Source organism: Fistularia commersonii, chromosome 19, assembly GCF_037954325.1.
Source record: "Fistularia commersonii isolate RoL2024-O1a breed Wild chromosome 19, RoL_Fcom_v1.0, whole genome shotgun sequence".
Classification (NCBI taxonomy): Eukaryota; Metazoa; Chordata; class Actinopteri; order Syngnathiformes; family Fistulariidae; genus Fistularia; species Fistularia commersonii.
The window spans coordinates 4,213,582-4,230,194 of NC_141302.1; the positions used below are offsets into that span (position 1 = coordinate 4,213,582).

Genomic DNA, 16,613 nt, shown 5'->3' on the forward strand with positions numbered 1-16,613 from the left:
TATTGTATGTATATATATATATATATATTTTTTTTTTTTTCATTACTGGGGGGGAAGAATCAGTCCAGGCAGTGAACGTCATTACTGTATTTCATTTCTAAACGACATCCGCGGACACGACTTTGTTTACTCTGTTACTCCAGCCATCTTTGAAGCAGCGCCGTCGTCGTCGCCAAATATCCACAATAGGTTTGACTCCGCGGATGCGCCGATGAGCTCGGACGGGGGATCGATGTTTCTCTTGGAGAGCTGCCCCGGCTTACGGGATGCTCGTCGCACAACGACTGCTAATTCCCAGCGGGAAAAAAAAAAAAAATACCCGGAACGCCCATCCCGATGTCACGGGAGAAGCATTCACTCCGGAATCGGTTCGGGACGCCGGCGTTGGCATGACCGTCGGCCATTAAATGCACGCACCGTGACGTTAATCGCTAACTCGGGCGCCGGTTCCCGTGGTTGACGGGGGCCATTATCAGGCCTAAACACACTTTCAATGTGTTTGTCCCCGCAATCTTCGAAGCTGCTCCCGCGAGTGTAACAAAGTAAATTGATAGAGACGTGCAATAAGGTTGCGGGGGAGGGAGATTGGAGTGTTGGGGGGAGGCTGGAGGTAAATTTATAAATAAAAAATTAAGGAAAAAAAAAACAAACCGTTCGGCTTGATGCTGAGCTCACAGCCAAAGTTAACTCTTATAAAAATTAGAAGTGTTTGCAGAGTGACCCAGTTTTACACCTTTCGCATCTTCCTTGTTTTCATCTTGTTAGCTACAGTCTATATTGAAGTGATGAAATAGAAAAAAAAAAGAGAGAAAATAAAATATATAATTCTGAAGAGTTTTTTTAAATCAATCAAAGGCTCATGTTTTCCGCAGGGCGTTTTTTTTTTTTATTTTTCTTCATTTTTTTTATCTTTTATGGAAAAGTATCTTTTTAAAGCCGCTCTGAATTGATCCGTGAATTTACCTTATTTTCCTTTTTTTTTTTTTTTTTTTTTATTTTAATTTTCGCGCAGGTCAGTGAAGACCAGGTGCAACAGATGGAGAGAGAGAATAGTTTCATCACGCGCTGGAACGACAAAAAGGACACCACGGTAAGTCAATCTACTGGACAAAAATGGAAATCAGCGACTGGACGTCGCATTTATTTGTTTACACCTATTGATTTGCCTGCATGCATTGGTGTCTCTCAAATCTCCATTTCATTTGAACAGGTTTCTGTTCTTTATTTAAAAAAAAAAAAAAAACTAAGTTGGGGAAGGGGAACACGGAGGAGGCAGAAGCGTGAGGGAAAAAAAACTTTGTTCCTGTTAACCTTTATGGCAGGTACTTTATGCCTGGATGCCTCAGCTGAGGGAAAAAAAAAAAAAAAAACATTTGGTTAAGATGACTGAAAAAAATAAAAATAAAATAAATCACACGCTATTGCTAAATTCTGAAATACTGCTCTTTTCCGCCCCTCGCTCTGCACCCACGTCCGTGGGTTTTCTGCAGACGTGCCGAAAAGGGTCACTCAGTGGGAAGCTTGTTCTATTTGGTAGCCGCGGTTTCGTCAATGATGTTGTCGGGGTAGAAAATTCATTCATTCATTCTCTATATCGCTTTTCCGGCACTCAAGGTTGCAGGGCCACATGCAATATACAGGACTGTCTCCGAAAATTAGAATATTGTGATAAAGTTCCTTATCTTCTGTAATGCAATTATAAAAACAAAAATGTCATGCATTCTGGATTCATTACAAATCATCTGAAGTATTGCAAGCCTTTTCTTATTTTAACATTGCTGATTATGGCTTACATCTTAAGAAAAACAAACGATCCTATCACAAAATATTAGAATATCATGAAAAAGTCATTTTTGTTTTTTGAATTGCATTACAGAAGATAAAGAACTTTACCTTTTGTTTGTTTTTGTGTGTGTCTGTTCCATTTCCTTTCCTTTTTCACTTAAAATACTTTATTCATTTGTTGATCTTTTTTTTTTTTTTTATATTTGTTTTTTTTTTTTCCTTCTTTCAAACGTTGAATGTTACTGAAGCTGTTGTTTTTCTAGTTTAAGATATAGTGCCAGTGGGACTGTGTCTAGCTTACATTGCAACATAAGCCACATAAGGGCTGATATACAGGACTGTCCCAGAAAATTAGAATATTGTTATAAAGTTCTTTATCTTCTGTAATGCAATAAAAAAAATAAATAAAAAAAAAAGACTTTTTCATGATATTCTAATATTTTGAGATAGCATTTTTTGAGTTTTTTTAAGATGTAAGCCATAATCAGTAATGTTAAAATAATAAAAGGCTTGCAATATTTCAGATGATTTGTAATGAATCCAGAATGCATGACGTTTTTGTTTTTATAATTGCATTCCAGAAGATAAAGAACTTTATTACAATATTCTAATTTTCTGAGAGTGCAACTGCACACATGTCGGAATCAAACCTTCTTGTTTTGTGTGGCTCTCTCCACAGTAACGTCACAGAAATCTAGATGATTCTAAATCAAACAAAATTGCATTCCCGCTCACGTTAAAACAATGAGGCAAATCCTGAAGGCGAAGCCTTTTAATGCAAATATTATTTCGGGGTTCTTAAAGAATCACTGCACTCTAAAGATAACACCAGCGGTGACCTGCGTGTTAATTGTTCCTTTTATATATTTGTGCTTTGCGTGTGACCGTGTTGTGTTTCCTGCGCTCGCCGTGTTCTGAGCTCAAGCTTATACGGATCAATAAGCAATCCAGCTGTCAGATGCAAACGCATTTGCATATTTGAGTCGATACAAGTTAGAAGAACCGCTCCGAGTCTTGGATTATCGGTAGTTTTGAGCAGGTGTGACCTCACAGAAGCTAAGATGTTACTGGAACGACGACAACAATCTGCTGGGTGGGTCCTCGCTGATTTTTCCAGTTTGTGATGAAGTATTAATTATGGAAATCGGTTTATTCGAGTCGAAATTTCTCATCTTGGCAACCGGATTTGAATTTTTTTTCTCTTGAAGATGTTTCACCTCTCATACGAGAGCCTCCTTCAGTGCTTCAAGTTAATTAAGTCATTCATTATCTGCGCCGCCAATCCTGCACCCAGGGGTCGGGGCGGCGCTAAGCCTATCGCAGCTGCCATCTGGCGAGAGATGGGGTTCACCCTGGACCGGTCACACACTCCACGCCCATATTCATCTTCTTCAACTTTTCCCTTCAGGGGTCCACACAGCGAATCAACCTTCTCCTTCTAACCCTATTCTCCGTATCCTCCTCTCTCACACCAACTACCTTCATATCTTCTCTCACTACGTCCATAAATCTTCTCTTTGGTCTTCCTCGAGACCTCCTGCCTGGCAGCTCCAATTCCAGCATCTGTCTACCAATATACTCACCATCCCTCCTCTGTCCATGACCCGACCATCTCAGTCTGGCTTCTCTGACCTTCTCTCCAAAACATCTAACATGTGCTGTTCCTCTGATAGACTCATTCCTGATCCTATCCATCCTGGTCACTCCCAAAGAGAACCTCAGCATCTTCATCTCTGCAACCTCTAGCTCTGCCTCCTGTCTTTTTGTCTTTGGAACTGTTTATAGTCCTTCAGCATCGCTGGTCTCACCACTGTCTTGTCCACCTTTCCTTTCATTCCGGCCGATAGTCTTCTATCTCTTCGTACCCCTGACACTTTTCTCCACCCATCCCAACCTGCTTGGATCCGTCTCTTCACCTCTTTTCCACACTCTCCGTTGCTCTGGACTTTTGACCCCAAGTACCTGAAATCCTCCAGCTTCTTGATCTCCACTCCCTGCAGCCTCACCGTTCCACCCGAGTTCCTCTCATTCACGCACATATATTCTGTCTTGCTGCAACTAACTTTCATTCCTCTCCTTTCCAGAGCATACCTCCACCTTTCTAGATTTACCTCTACCTGTTGTGTGCTCTTACTACAGATCACAATGTCATCTGCAAACATTACGATCCATGGAGATTCCTGTCTAACCTCATCTGTCAGCCTGTCCATCACCATTGCGAACAAGAAAGAGCTCAGAGCTGATCCTTGACTCCCACCTCCACCTTGAGTCATATACATATATATATACCGTATTTTCACAATTATAAGGCGAACATAAAAGTCTTAGATTTTCTTCAAAATGTGCGGCGCGCCTTATAGTTCAGCGCGCTTTGTGTGTGTTGTAGTTGTAAGGCCGACGTAGTGGAGGACACCATGTGAACGTCAAAGGGGGAAGTGTGGGCGTTGATTGTATATAAAAGAACGGGTATGTGCGTTATGCGGAACATCGTTCTTTTAACAACGCTGAAAACACCGCCGACAAACACATCCAGCCCAGCCACATCACCAACATGGACGAGGTGCCGCTCGCTTTCGACATCCAGGTGAGTCACGCTGTGGACAAGAAGGGGACCGGGACGGTAGCGAGACGCACAACGGGGTACGAAAAGTCTTCTCGGTAGCACAGATGCTTAAATCAGAAACAGAGGATGAGGACTTCCATGGGTTGGATGGATGACGATTACCGGTAAAAAAAAAAGTGAATACCAAACTCAATTTTGCTCCCGCTCTATTTTTAAATACGCAAACTTGTATGCTTGTGTGTGTGTGTGTGTGTAGTAGAGGACACCATGAGAACGTTAAAGGGGGAAATGTGGGCGTGGATTGTATTTACAAGCCGCGTCCTATAATCAGGTGCGCCTTATGTGTGTGTTAAATACAATAATGCCACACATAACTGAGACTGCGCCTTTTAGCGCGGTACACCTTATGGTCGTGAAAATACGATAAAAACTATTCACCCGATCCTTCACACGTCATATAGAGACATAGATACATTCATTTCTTTGGCCATTTTAGGATCTCCATTGGACCTTCTGCATATTTTTGAAATGTGGGAGTAAACCTACGCCATGCCGCCCCAAGGTTTCCATGTTGTTTTGTTAAATTGATATTCGTCCTGTAGGTATAACACATTTCAAATCGCACGAAATAAATAATGAAATACAGCCGACATTATTCTGATTGAAAACCTCTTTTTTTTTTAGGCAAAAACATTTTAACTGTTTGAGAAGTCAGGCGTGGGCATCAAAACTCCCAAGCTTTTTTTTTTTCGGCTGTGGGCTTTTTTTTTTTTTTTTTTTTTTCAACGTAGACGCAGTTTGAACCACTGCTGAACGGAGAAAAAAAAGCAGGGGTCGGTATGGAGGTGCTTCACGTGGCCGAGCTGAAAAAAAGATCTTTTGCACTCGACTAGCTGAAGCAGTTTGTCGGTTTGACATTTGCCGGAGTCTTGTCCTGCAGTGCCAAGGCCTCACAGGTAAAAGGCTCCGACCCCATTCATTTCCATTTAAAGGCAGAGAAAGACAGGGAACTTTATACACTGCCAGTCCATCATTCAACCTCGAGTGAGTAAATCACAGATCGTGCAAAGTGATATAATGCCTTGTCAGTTAGAAAGAGCAAATTTCAGTCTGTATCCGGGCAACCGGAGCCACCCCGGTGACTGTGGATCGGGAGTACAGTCGCTCTTAACGTCCTCGCTTTTTTTGTTTTTTTTGCCACTTCGTGACGAATCTCCTCATCAGCTGTGAAAGTATCTAATGATTGCTTTTTGTTACTTTGCTGGAGTTCATGCCACGTACTCTTGTTTTAGTTTACCTGGGCAAACCACCCGCTAATAATGGAATGCGCCGAGCAAACACGGATGGCCGTGTTTTCCTTGTACCTGAAATTTCCGCCAATTATCGCTTCTGCTCCGCCGCCGGTTCAGACAGCTGTGATTTTTATGTCCTTTTAGGCGCCTTTAACAAGAAGCGCCTTCTAAAGTTGGAGAGCAACTAGCCTGGCACTGCTAGAAATGTTTTTGTTATCTTCAACACTTGTAGTCCCTGGTGTCCTGATCCGGGCGAGAGAAATATTTACCTCCCAACCGTCTGATAGTGATAGATTGAGCAAACCATTTCTGTGTAGTGTAATAAGGTGTAGACAGGCAGCAAAAAAAAAAAAAAATATATATATTAAAGAAGATATGGATAAATCCCAGAGTTTCTTGGGCAGGGGTGTCAAACTCAAGGCCCGCGGACCAGATGAAGTCCATAATCCGGCTCGCCAAGCTAAAAGATACCAGGTTTCAGAGGTGAACTGAACAACAGGCACATTAAAAGTAGTTAATGTCATGATTTTACCCGCTCGTCCCACTTGAGAATAGATTTTCCTCCAGTTGCCCCTGAGCTAAAATGAGTTTGACACCCCTGGTCGAGGGTGTACCCAGCCTCGGGCCCAATGTCACTTGGGATTGGTTCCAGCCCTTCGTGACCCCATGAGCTGGATAACTGATCTTGAAAATAGATGGATTTGGGATTGGGGCGGCGAACCTTCCGGTAAATAGTGTCACATAATACTTCGTACATAATCCGGTAGGTGAGGGTCGTGGTACAAGTCAGACTTCGGCTGCCTGGAGTCTTATTTTGGAACTGGCTGTCGGCAAGGTAGACATTTAAGTTGCTTCCTCACCCCTGGACCCCCGCTAACGGCGAATCACCCGTTTGTGATTGTGTTTTGGTCTCTTCAGCTCGTGTTAGCCGGACTCAAACGGCGTTTCCTTGTCTCCTCGTCGTCATGCGAGTCTGCATGCCTCGAAGTGGCGTTTCGTCCAGGGCGCGGTTTTAAGGCAAGAGCGTGCGGCCTTTGCTTTCCGACAAAAACTTTGGTGTTCAGCGGCGTTATCAACACCTCCAGCGTTAGTGCGTTCTGCCGATGTATACTGCTCAAAAAAATAAAGGGAACACTTGAAAAACACATCCTAGATCTAATGAATGAAATATTCTTATGAAATACTTTGCTCTTTACACAGTTGAATGTGCTGACAACAAAATCACACAAAAATGATCGATGGAAATCAATTATATCAACCCATGGAGGTCTGGATTAGGAATCACACTCAAAATTAAAGTGTAAAAACAAACTCCAGGCTGATCCAACTTTGATGTAATGTCCTTAAAACAAGTCAAAATGAATCTGTGTTGCTTCCTGAGTGGACACTATGATTTCACACAAGTGTGATTGACTTGGAGTTACATTGTGTTGTTCAAGTGTTCCCTTTATTTTTTTGAGCAGTATATTTCCATTCCTGCACTCGAAACAGCCCCCTCGAGACTTGCCGTCCCCGGTTGACCACTCCCTGATTGAGCGGGTGATTGTCGGCTGGCCTCCCGAGTCAGGGCTTTGTTAAAAAAAAAAAAAAAAAAAAAAAAAAGGCTGAAAAAGGACCCAAAAATAGGGGCGATCGAGTTACAAAATCCCACCGATGCAGCGGCGAACACGTCTCTATCCGTGACCTCACACGCCGGAGAAGCCCTGCCAGGCGGCGGGAGGTAAACAATATTTGAGACAATGTGGGAAAATTCCTTTGGCGTATTATAACGCCGAAGACCTTTTGAAAAAAAAAAACTAAACGCACGTCACCCGCTGATGTCGTTTCCATTCGGCGAAACATGATCGCGTGCCCGTACCATCAAGAATAAGATCTCGGGCCCTTCGATAAGAAATCGCTAGGTTTTATGCTGCTTCTTCTGAACGTATTCAAACGAGCCCTTTTCGTTGTGAAAAATTAGCTATTCCTGAATATCCCCCTCATGGGAAGCCATATTGGCCTCTTGAACCGTATTTTCTTATGATCATCATTAGTGATTATTCACAGTTTATTCTTAAGCTCAGTTGCATGTTACAGAATCATCAAAAATGTAGGACGCTAATCTTGATTCCTGTCTGCTTTGTTCCCGCCGTAATGACCTGCAGGATAATTACTAAGGGAGGCGTAGCGCCGAGACTCAGCACAAAGATTTGTTTTCACTTGTTACGCATTCTCCTGCGAGCCGTGGGATGAGAAGGCGCCGTGTTATTTTAACATGGACGCCGCGCTTCCATCTTCACCAGTTTGTCTCACAGATGTTCTCATTATTCAGTTCGGTTTCTGTTTTCTTTTTCTTTTTTTTTTCGCACTCATGCGCCGTATCGGCTTTAGATACCCTCCGTTTCCAGAAGCGAACCTTTTTTTTTGGATTCCTCAAATCCACACACACCGAATCCCTCGCTTTTTTGCTCTCCGTTTAAGATTCACGTCACACCGGAAGAGGAATTTAAAAAGAAAAGCCAATTAATCCGGCAGCGTTGTTTTGTAATTGATCTTTGTGTCTTTTTTTTTTACGTTTTTTTTTGGTTTCTCCCCCTCCCAGTTCTCTCCAGCCGGGGACCTGATCTTCGAAGTTTACCTGGAAAAGCGACTACCGGAGAACTGCTGTTTAATCAAGGTACACGCTCGCCATTTTGTGCTCGTACGCTCGTGCACTATCAGGCGGGCATAACCTGCGAATGAATGAAGGATGAGGGCGTCGCGGAGTGAGAGTCGGTGATGGAAGGGGGCCGAGACATTTGTGGTTTAACCTGATGGGATTACTGCCGCTGAAATAAATCAGAAGCGAACTAATCAAAGCACTGTCTGGTTTAATTGTCTGAGTAATTGTATTTTACAGGCCGGCGGGCCGTTGTAGGTTACGGACTCCTTCCGTGCACGAGAGGCGACGGGCGCGGTACAGAGGGGTTAAAGCGGAACACTCAGCCGCACAGCTTGACTTTAATACTGTTTTTTTTTCTCTCGGTAGAATGAATTAGCGCATGCGCTACATGCAATCCAAGCCAATAAATTGCCAAAGAGTATTTAATCAGGGTTATATCTCTGTAAAATTCAGTGTACATGTTGAATATTGACACCCTCGCCAAAGGCCGAGATGGAGGAAAGCGTCGGTTTTCAATCGGAAGACGATACGAAGCGTTCATATTCGAGGTTCGGAGGCTTTTTCTTTGGCTTTTCATGTTTGTTGGGATATTTATTAGTCTTTTTTGATGCGTTTTTTTTTCCGTCAGGTATCCCCCAGCATGCGGTCCACGGAACTGGCCGAAACCGCGCTGAGTATGCGCAACGTCGCCTTTCACGCCGATGACTTCTGGATCACCTTTGAGGTGATCGAGAACGGAGAGCTAGGTATGATGGGTGATCCGTCCATCTGTGAGCTATAGTTATTTTACGGTAACTTTTTGGACGGACACAGAAAGATATGAATATATATGTTTTTAATTATTATGACGATCAATTATCTCAGCAATGAGATGTTATGCTGATGACCAGATGGTTATATATTGTTGTTTTCACGTGTTCTATCAATCTTTCCTAGCTTAAATACCTCAAATAATTCAAATAAATTTTCTCTCTACATGGATTTCTTCATTAACGTGACAAGCAGTTTCAATTCTTGGACTCCAAAAATTAGGTCCCTGTATTTTTTTTTTTGTTCCCAACTCGTCACCAATGCCACAGTCTGGATTGCTGTCGCGTTCCTTCGGCATCCGTTGAGCAAATGCGCACGTTCAGCCGCAGATGTTCGTATTTCACTCAGGCCAAATGATACGCTTTGCCCGCAATCCACCGGCGAGGTTGCTTTTCTGTTTTACACGTTGGATCGGTTTGAGGAAACTGGCTTTGCACAAAGGAGCACGTTTGGTTAAGGACCGTTTCATGTCTGATCCCACTGATTTGGGCCATTTTCCATCTTATATACGGCCCCTCCGGGTAATGTCCACATAATTGTGTAATTATGTGTAAAAAGGGCTTCTGATTTCGTGTATCCTCAAAATATAAAGGCGTATAAAACATAATCGTCCGTCCTGTCCTAACAGTCCGCATTTACGATTTTAGTACCACTTCAGCTCTGGGGTAAATATGTTTTTTATCTATTTGCTATTATTATTATTTCAGGCCGTAACTGCACTTACCTCACTATTAAAACCAAAAAAAAAAAAAAAAAATTCTGGCCAGCATTCACATTCATGCCATAATTCAATTATATGTTTATTATTATTATAATGTGCATTTTTAATTGATCATTTTTTTTTGCGATTATAAAATTGTTTTTATTTTATTTTTTTCTTCAACGCGATGCTCCGCCGCGGTGACAACTGAGAGGCGGCGCTTCGTCCGCCGCGGTATGCAAAATAAAACGGGGCCCTCCGGTTTGGGTCGACTGCACTTTATCAAGTCGCTAAGTCGTAAACTAACTCTCGTCGAAAGCGACCCTTTCTGGAGGCGTCGACAGTGTATCCAAATAGTGATTGATGTTTCACATAACCGCTTAAGTAGCTGCTCTCATTCAGGGCGTACGCAGAGATCTCACTTAATCTTATCCAAGGACCCGATGATTAGAAGATTAAGCTATCTCCCTAATGAACCCATCTCTGAACATGGAAGCTCACTTTAAAATTAGCCAAGCATTGTCAGTTTGATGATATGCACATTAATTAATCATTTTCACATCATATGTCATAAATTACCTTTATCTTCTCCGCATGCCTGACCTAGGGAGTTGACCCACTTCATCTTGCATTAATATTCATCGATGGCACCGCGTGTCTCGCGCGCCCCACCCCGCGCCGCGATAACGCCGCCGGATGTGGCGAGCGAGTCAAAAGTTGGGCTCCGTCGTAAAAAATCTGCTTAGTCGACGGTCCCTCTGCACTTTTTTTTTTTTTTTTTTTTCCGTCAGTTCACAGAAAGTTTACACCGCTCTCGTGTTTGTTTTCCTCCCCGCGAAGTTGCAGAGGACATGCCGCCCTCTTCGGAAAAAAAAAAAAAAAAAAAGGAAAAAAAAACGAAGGTGTGTTGAATACTGAATATATTTGCTGAGGGTTCAGCATATTTTCCTTTCGGTGAGACAATGCATTGGTGACAGAGTAAACAGTCAAGGTATTTTAAAAGTGGTGGCGTGACAGGTTTTGCTCTTAAAACCATCAAGGAGAGGTGGCGGCGGCGGCGGCGGCGGGGGGGGCGGTATATGTGTTAATTAGCTGTTTTGCAGGACGGCTGCAGATAAACACTGTTATCGAGGACAATGGACAAAAAAAAAAAAAAAAAACATTAATATTTGTTATGAAATGAGGAACTAATTCCATGGCCTGGGACTGCTGAGATTCCAGATAGAAGATAAACCCACCGTTATGAATAAGTTATGCCATTGTGGCTCTTTTACCTCCTTCGGTTATGAATAACCGGGGAGTGAGGAGACGGAGGCATCGGAGCAGGGTCTGCCGTACACAAATTATCTAGTTTTTGTAGCTGATAGCATGTACCCTGTTCACCAATTAGGAAGAGATAATGGGTCTATTTTGTGCATGAGTGTGTTTTTATAATCATGTCCTGATATGCTGGAGATAATTTCAACTTCCCTGTGATGAAAATGAGGAGAACAACAGCATCATTTTTGTTATGCGGCTAATTAGAATTTGTTATGGATTTTATATGTTGTGATTGTTTTACGTGTTTATAATCTATGCAAGGCTGAAAGACAAAATAACTTTTTGTGTGTGTGTGTGTGTGTGTGTGTGTGTGAGTGTGTGTGTGTGTGTGGGGTGGGGGTTGTCCTGCCAACCATGAACTGTTTTTATTTTGCCCAGAGCGTCCGCTGCACCACAGCGAGAAGATTCTGGAGCAGCTGTTGGAGTGGAGCTCACTTGAATTCCCCAGCTCTGCGTTCCTTGTTATAAAAAAGTTTGCAGAGGCAAAGGGAGCGGCCGAAGAGAAAGGTACACGAAGCAGCCACTGTGGCAGGCTCATCAAGCGTTTCCTTTTCGGGGATTCATGTCTCTGAGGGTCAGTCTCGTGGCTGACTTTACAATCTCGCTGTTCCTTAATGCCTCGTCAGTCTGCTCGGGTTAATATTTGATCGCTTGTTTAATGAAAAAAAAAGGGAAAAAATTGTGGATACGATTAAATATGTCATTCCAGAGCTGGGAGACATGTTCACGGGTTCCAGAATTATTTAATTTAATTTAATTTAATTTAATTTAATTTAATTTAATTTAATTTAATTTATTTTAATTTAATTTAATTTAATGTAATTTATTTTATTTTATTTTATTTTATTTTATTTTATTTTTCTATTTTTCTTATTTCATTTCATTTCATTTTTTTCTTTGAATTCCAAGCCCTTGGATGTCCATATATGTGGTTTTTTTTTTTTTTTCTTTTGTTCCCCAATTCAATTGACATTTTTGCAACTGCAATTCTTTAAAACCTGCAACTTCAGGTAGTCTCTTCAAAGAAGGTGAAAAAGGAAAATCCCGGACCACTGTCAGGCTGCTGTCCTCACTGACATTTAGAATTTCTCTGAAGGAAACACCTACACTCCAAGGGTCTATTATGGTCTGTCTGTCATCCTTCACTAATGGCCTTTTTATGGCCGTGATGATGAAATATATTGCGCCCCACCGTGAAATATTCTCTAAAGAATAGTTTTAGGGCTCCAATTTTCTATTTTCTCACCGATACAGTTTCAAATATCTGTGTGTGTATGTGTATATATATATATATAGATGTATATACAGATATGGTTGTACAAAACTGTACTGAAAATGATTAAAGAAATGCCATGCTGAAATTAGCTCTCGCATTAAATTTGCAAATAAAACCAATAGTCAAGAAAAGGAGAAATAAATTGTCAGCAGATTAATACGACTTCAATAAATATTTCAGATAAAAAAATAGATTAGAAATAGCCTCTTCCCTTCAGACAGTTCATAGCAATTTAAAACTAAAGAGAAGTTATTTAACATTTCAAGAGGACTAAATGTATTGAACATTTAGCATTTCTATTCTCGGGGTCAGGACGCAGTAAAACCTATGATATAAAACCTCTTATGTGTAATATCACTTTTATTTAATGTCATTTTCTCCACGTTGCCTTGACTTGTTGCAACCCTTCAGACAAATATATATGTACAAATGCACAATATATATCCTGAATTTACAGTAAATCGGTCAGGAAATTAGCTAAATGGAAAGAGGGTTCTCACCAGGTGCTGCTTTTATTTGTTTTGAAAGGAATTTTCTTACTCAATGAGTTGCCCTAGATAATCTGACTATAGACAGTTTTGGACTAGATGGAAAATACTCCATCTCTAATAAAACTAGTTAGCTGGGATAGCATAGCCCGGAGAGGCTAAATGTGAAGTGACAAAGCAATGAAAATACGACGGACATACCGAAGCCCCAATTTGCTAGTTGTGTGTGTGTGTGTTGCCCCGTTACGTCACTGCAGGAACTTTATCAGACTTTGTAATGTTTTCTCAGAAATTTAAAAGACTTGTGAGGAATAGTTTTACATCCTACGTGCAAATGTCTAAAGGGAATATGCGAATGTCACAATCTATACTGCTCAAAAAAATAAAGGGAACACTTGAACAACACAATGTAACTCCAAGTCAATCACATTTCTGTGAAATCATAGTGTCCACTCAGGAAGCAACAGATTCATTTTGACTTGTTTTAAGGACATTACATCAAAGTTGGATCAGCCTGGAGTTTGTTTTTACACTTTAATTTTGAGTGTGATTCCTAATCCAGACCTCCATGGTTGATACAATTGACTTCCATCGATCATTTTTGTGTGATTTTGTTGTCAGCACATTCAACTGTGTAAAGAGCAAAGTATTTCATAAGAATATTCCTTTCATTTAGATCTAGGATGTGTTTTTTAAGTGTTCCCTTTATTTTTTTGAGCAGTGTATATATGATGCATACGTACATGTTCACCGACTGGAAGGGCGGGTGTCCCTCCAGTTGAAAGGTTGGCGGTTCGATTCTCCCGCCTCCTCCTGTCTGCATGCAGAAGTGCAGCACACTCGTGCAAAACACTGATTTATAAGACCTCTTTGTCTGGATGGTCTGGTTAGCGCCACGCGTGTGCGAATTTGGTGAATGCCATCTCGTCTGAAGCGCTTTGAAAACCCACAAGTGCAACTTGACACTATTTACAATACATGTCCTTTTTATTAATAATTGCAGAATTATTTTGCATCATTTGTGGGAAGGTTTAAGGCAGCTATGGCTCTTCCGGTGACAGCATATGGCTCCCAGACAATTTTGAGGTGAAAAAAAAGAAAGTGTTTGGAACTGATTTTAAAATACTTGCGGTTTTTCTTCATAATACTTTGTCATTTTAAAGTAAACAGAATTAGTTTTGAAGATAAATTTCAAGGGTCGGTCGGGTCGCGTCCGGGTCGTTGTAAAAGTGAAGAAATTAATTTTATCAGATAGCCAACTAGTTAATCCCCTTCAACCCTTGTAACGGAAAAGATGGCGAAAAGAAAAAAAAAAAAAAAGGCTGTGTGGACAAAGGAATTTGCATTTGGATCTGCGGTATGTCTGATATGTAATGATAAAATCGCATCGATGAAACGGTAAAATATAAAGCGGCGCTTCAAACAAAACCGTGCAGCACCAGAGGCCGCATTAAAAGTAAGACATATTTAATTTTATTGTACGTTAAAAATACTATATGGCTCTCAATTAAATATATTTAGAAATATTTGGCTTTTATGGCTCTCCTGGTCAAAAAGGTTCCGGACCCCTGGTTTAAGGCGCACTTTTTTACGAGCTACTCTTAAAATGACATTTCATAACAGCATATATGGCACAATATAATTGTCTACAATTTTGGCCATTACCTTACCTTACATTATCTCCATTTTTGGACTTACTCCGATGACGACTTGCACCGAACGGACTCAGTCAACTAACAGGCTGCCCAGCCTCGAACACACTTCCAAATCCATCAGTCACGGTGGAACGGTATTCGAATCGAGATATCGGATTGGCTGAACTGTATGTCAATCAAGCGCGTCAATGCCGCGGTGGGGATGGATGATAGGCTAACAGCTATTTTTAATGACACGCGATCTATCCACGCTACTCGTACTCTCGCATATTCTGCGACTCGCGGTTGAGTCGTTTTTTTTTTACGTCGTGTAGTACGGTTTATTTTGAAAGGCAAGGCTCCGCGATCGACCAATAAATCGAGATCGACGTGTTTGGCGCCCCGGGTTTGTGGGGAATCCTCTATTTGGTCATGTATACATGCAGCATTTATGGATCTTGTGCTGTATATACATAGATAGATTTCCTCAATTTGACCCTGAAGTCGTTTCAATGGCCCGTTTAGCTGCTGTGCCGCCATCGGTGTGTGAATGGATGAATGCAATCCGCTTTATAAGTTCAGACTATTTACCCTTGGGCGTGAAAAAAAAACAAAAAAAAAACGTCAAGGACTAAATGGCGTTTTAGTCGATGTCGATTTGAAAAGCGGAGGCTCCGGGTTTCCTGATTGCAGAGGCAAGACTGAGTACATTTTTGGAGCTTCACAATCGCCTCATCAATTAGATTAAGCAATTAATAGGTTGATCATACCTGCGCGTTGGATGGGTTTTTCCGCGTCTGGGTTTGAAAGATTGCCTCTTTCAATGTTTAATCCATTTCAATCTGCGCCCGCAGTCGACCAGAGGCAGTTGGTTAAAGGCGACTATCTGAAGTTCAGTGATGGATGCAGCAAACTGCTGTCGGGGCACAAATTCCAGGACAAATATGTCGTGCTCCGCGCAGAGCAGCTGCTGCTCTACAGAGATATCAAAGTAAGTACACTTTCATTTTCTACTTAATCTGCCTCCGCATCTTCGGTAAACACTCGCCACGGTGCATTCAAACAAAGCACGGGAAGAACCGAGTGCCTCGTGTCATCGGGGGAATTCAAAGGTTTACGGAAGGGCTGAGGAAAACCCCCCGAAAAAAAAGAGGACCCCCGCGTGATCGCAGCTAAACCGAAACCCCGCCCCTCCGGCGAGATGTCAGTCTCCGGGGTTCTCGATTTTCAAATTAAGGAGGGGGGAATAAAATACGGCGACGGGCTTCCCGCTTACTCTCAAAATAGGCAAGAATTGAGTCAGTGTCTCGGAGAGGGCCGGCAGCTCCCCGGAGGACTTTTCTTAGCACATTTCCTGCAGTTGAAACATGGGATTTGTAAAGGAGTGTGAGGAAGTGTTAATAATTGATGAAGGTGCAGTAATTCTGGCACCGTCGGGGTGAGGGAGTGGGGGGCGGGGGGGGCGTTGAGGGGATGATGCCGCGTAGGGGCGATGCTTTCGGCGAGGGCTTCTCTAAATACCGGCTTGCTCGAGAATCGGGTTAATTACCGCTTTGACGAGAAAGAAACGCAAAGTATCGTCGGAATTTAATTGATATTTTTTCGTCCGATCCTGTGTTTAGCCCGAATTTTATTGGATGAAACGGAGGGCGGTTGGCGAGATTTGATGTGTAGGTGTCAGTGGAAAGTTATAACTTTGATTCCCGTCTCTTTGTTCTCCCTCGCTCTTTGTTCTTTGCTTTTCGTAAGAATAGATTTTCCGATAATGATTGCGATTGATTGTCACGTCACGTTACTTCGAAGGCGACGTTTCCTTTACTCATTTATCGTGTTGTTTATTTGTTCCAGGTCGGTATCACGCCCGCTCCGTCGCCCCTCCCCCAATTTGCGATTGGCACATTTTACCTTTTCATTTCCGAATCCGCTTTGTTTCGCAGAGCACCAAAGCGGAGCGGGCGATCCAGCTGAAGTCTGCAAAGTGCTACCTGGGCTTGAAGAAAAAGCTCAAGCCTCCGACCAGGTAGAGTGAAGTCGAACTCCCGGCGCTTGAATCGAAGACAGCGGGACGCATTTCCACGCCGACTCGCTCATGCAAATGACGTTT

At 42.2% G+C, this 16,613-nt stretch overlaps 1 protein-coding gene across 1 annotated transcript in view; it reads left to right on the forward strand.

The window, feature by feature from the left end:
• arap2 (ArfGAP with RhoGAP domain, ankyrin repeat and PH domain 2) overlaps positions 1-16,613 on the forward strand; it is a 175,042-nt gene that overhangs the window by 146,170 nt on the left and 12,259 nt on the right. Inside the window, exons 24-29 of the mRNA XM_086165193.1 lie at positions 1,013-1,090; positions 8,222-8,296; positions 8,910-9,027; positions 11,490-11,618; positions 15,364-15,500; positions 16,447-16,529. Coding sequence (XP_086021319.1) covers positions 1,013-1,090; positions 8,222-8,296; positions 8,910-9,027; positions 11,490-11,618; positions 15,364-15,500; positions 16,447-16,529 — 620 coding nt within the window. The remainder of the gene's footprint in view (positions 1-1,012; positions 1,091-8,221; positions 8,297-8,909; positions 9,028-11,489; positions 11,619-15,363; positions 15,501-16,446; positions 16,530-16,613) is intronic.